Source organism: Grammomys surdaster, unplaced genomic scaffold (assembly GCF_004785775.1).
Source record: "Grammomys surdaster isolate TR1022 unplaced genomic scaffold, NIH_TR_1.0 124511, whole genome shotgun sequence".
Taxonomy (NCBI): Eukaryota; Metazoa; Chordata; class Mammalia; order Rodentia; family Muridae; genus Grammomys; species Grammomys surdaster.
Genome location: NW_021619502.1, coordinates 150,588 through 154,090, shown reverse-complemented (window position 1 = coordinate 154,090; position 3,503 = coordinate 150,588). Strand labels below are relative to the sequence as shown.

The 3,503-nt window shown below is 44.4% G+C and overlaps 1 protein-coding gene across 1 annotated transcript in view; it reads right to left on the bottom strand.

The window, feature by feature from the left end:
* Positions 1-3,159: 3,159 nt before the first annotated feature.
* Positions 3,160-3,503, bottom strand: part of Fam50a (family with sequence similarity 50 member A) — a 6,744-nt gene continuing 6,400 nt past the window's right edge. Inside the window, exon 13 of the mRNA XM_028784600.1 lies at positions 3,160-3,356. Coding sequence (XP_028640433.1) covers positions 3,348-3,356 — 9 coding nt within the window. The 3' untranslated portion in view covers positions 3,160-3,347. The remainder of the gene's footprint in view (positions 3,357-3,503) is intronic.

The window sequence follows — 3,503 nt, the reverse complement described above, 5'->3', positions numbered from 1 at the left end:
TTATCTCGGAGAACTTCCCAAGGACCTTCTTCACAAAGGAACAGGTGTTGTAGGTGTGGAGTGTGTACAGAGGTAGTACAGTGAGAAGAGAGGCTATTGGTTGCAGTAAATCTCCAACCCAAATAAGCCCGATCAAAGGAAACACAACTCAATAATTATGAATACAAACTGCACGCCTAGATTGGGCAGAAAAAAAAAAAAAAACCTCCTCAGGCCAGCACCAGCCTCCATGAACTAGATTCATGCAGAGACATTTAAACCCCAGTGGCCACACAGCACAGGTATCTGAGGAACTGGTCCCTCTAGTTCTACTCTTCCAGCTTGGCCTCTCTGATGGTTAATGCTGTCAACTTGTCAGGATCTAGAGTCTAGATTCTAGACTCCCAAGATCAAGTCAGGTAGGAAAACCCTCTTTGTGGGTATAGGTAGCACCACCCTGTGGGCCAGAGTCTCAGAATTAATAAAAGAAGGAACTACCTTTCCCTGCTTCCTGGCTGTAGATACAATCTGACCACTTCAAGCCCCTGCCACCATACTTTCTCTGCCATGATGGACTGCACCATCAAATTGTGAGTCAAAAATAAACCCTTCCTTCCTTTAAAAAAATTATGTGGATTGGTGTTTTTGCCTGCATGCATGTCTATGTGAGGATGTCTGATCCCCTGGAACTAGAGCTACAGATAGTTGTAAGCTGCCATGTGGGTAATGAGACTAGAACCTCAGTCCTTTGGAAGAGCATCTAATACTAACTGCTGAGCCATCTCTCCAGCCCCCCTTCTATAAGTAGCTTCCGTCAGGTATTTTCCTGCAACAAGGAATACAACTAATACGGCCCAATATTTCAGACAAAGGGATCTTGTGTTCCACCATGGAACAGCATTCTGTGTTTTCATTGGCCACAAGAATATGACCTCTCTAGCCAGGTATGTTGATGTGTCTTATTTAATCTCAGCACTCAGGAGGCAGAGACAGGTGGCGCTTTGTGAGTTTGAGACTAGCCTGGTCTACATAGTGAGTCCCATGATAGCTATGGCTACATAAAGACTCTTTGTCTTTGGGCTGCAGAAATGGCTCAGTGGTTAAGAGCACTGGCTGCTCTTCCAGAGGTCCTGAGTTCAATTCTCAGCAACCACATGGTGGCTCACAACCATCTGTAATGATATCTGATACCCTCTTCTGGTGTGTCTGAAGAGAGCAACAGTGTACTCACATACATACAATAAATAAATCTTTTAAAAAAACTGTCTCAAAAACCAAACCAAACAAAAAAGTGGCCTTTTTTAAAGATTTATTTATTGTATACAGTGTTCTGCCTGCACGTATGCCTGAACAGCCTGAAGAAGATGCCAGATCTCATTACAGATGGTTGTGAGCATGCTGGGAATTGAACTCAGGACCTCTGGAAGAGCAGTCTGAGCCATCTCTCCAGCCCAAAAGTGGCCTCAGATCCATATGAATGTAGAGTTCAGGGAACTCAAGGGCTAAAGTGGGGACAAGAGGCACTAATATATGGATGAGATAGCAGAGAGGGGACTCTTTCTCCATAATGCCTTTTCTGATGGTTTCTCAAAGGACAGATTGGCTGAGGCACACTGTCCACCCCTAGCTGGATTCTGCCCTTGAAGCTGTAACACTGACCATGGAGACTGAGCAGGGTAGACATGGATGTGGCAAGTGAACAGTGACTTCACAGCCCTATAGTAGCCATATAGTGCTGGGACTGGGAAGAGAAGCTAGGAGAGGTTGCTTGGCCAAGACTCCATGGAAAAGGCATCTAAGAAACACAAGAGGACACCAGGATCTGGTGGAAGGAGGCTTAAATAAGTATTCTCTTTCCATTCCAGAGCCCTGTCCATGCCTGAGGATTTGTCCTCATTTTAAAGAACAGCATAACCAGGCAGTGGTGGTGCATGCCTTTTATCCCAGAACTTGGAAGGCAAAGAGTAGGTAGATCTGAGTTTAAGGCCAACCTGGTCTACAGATTAAGTTCTAGGACAGCTATGGCTATGTCAAGAAAACCTGTCTCAAAAAATAAAATAAAAAGTAAAATAAAAATAAAATAAAAATAAAATAAAGTGAACGGGTGAAATGAAGAATCCTTTGGTGTGGTCTGTAGAAGAGGTTGACACAGGATCTTACTCCATAGCTTAGGCTGGCGTGGAACTTGCTGTGCAACCCAGGCTAATCTCAAACTCATGATCTTCTTACTTCTACCTCCCAAATGCTAGGATTATAGGTATGCACCACACACCTGGTAAAATGACCAAAATATTCTATAAATTTTATTTCAAAAATGTTTTACAGCTGAAGAGATAGCTCAGTTGATAAAGTTGGTCGCCTTGCAAACATGAGATTATGACTTTAATCCTAAGAATTCATATTTTTTAAGATTATTTATTGCCTGGCAGTGGTGGCACACGCCTTTAATCCCAGCACTTGGGAGGCAGAGGCAGGCGGATTTCTGAGTTTGAGGCCAGCCTGGTCTACAGAGTGAGTTCCAGGACAGCCAGGGCTACACAGAGAAACCCTGTCTTGAAAAACAAAACAAACAAACAAACAAACAAAAGATTATTTATTTATTTAGTGAGAACAGTGTTGCTGTCTTCAGACAGACCAAAAGAGGGCATCGGATCCCATTATAGATGGTTGTGAGCCACCATGTGATTGTTGAGAATTGAACTCAGGACCTCTGGAAGAATAGTCAGTGCTCTTAACCACTGAGCCATCTCCCCAGTCTCAGAATCCATATTTTTTTAAAAACCCAACAGCAATTTTAACACTGGAGAGGTAAAGACAAGTGGCTCCATGGGGCTCATCGACCTGCCAGCCTAAGTGTACTTGGCAAGTTCCAGGCCAGTGAAAGATCCTGTATCAAATAACAAAAAGTTGGACAACAGAATGACAACCAGGAAGCCGGGCAGTGGTGGTGCATGCCTTTAATCCCAGCACTTGGGAGGCAGAGGCAGCCGGATTTCTGAGTTTGAGGCCAGCCTGGTCTACAGAGTGAGTTCCAGGACAGCCAGAGAAACCTTGTCTTGGAAAACAAACCAAAACCAAAACCAAAACAAACAAAAAACCCAGAATGACAACCAGGGTTGCCTTCTTGTTTTCACATGCCTCCTTCCAACACAAATATGCTATAAAATAAAGCACAGGTTCTTATAATGCAGGCACTCCAGCTCCAACATGTGGACTTTTTTATTGTAAAAGGGAAAAGCAGTAATGACAACATCAGGTCAGGGAATAGCAACTACCATCCTCCCGGAGTGGTCTGGCATGGTCACCTGGAGCCCTGGAGACATGGGTGCACACTGGGGAGAGCCAAGGTCATGCCTACTTTTGGATGCTCACCGGATCTGGTGTGAGGAAAAGGGGACACATAGGACAAGGAATGAAAGCCAAGAAATAAAATAAGCAACGTAGGCTAGTGTATCACCCTACTCCTACTCCCGCCCCGTGTGTGTGTGTGTGTGTGTGTGTGTGTGTGTGTGTGTGTGTGTGTG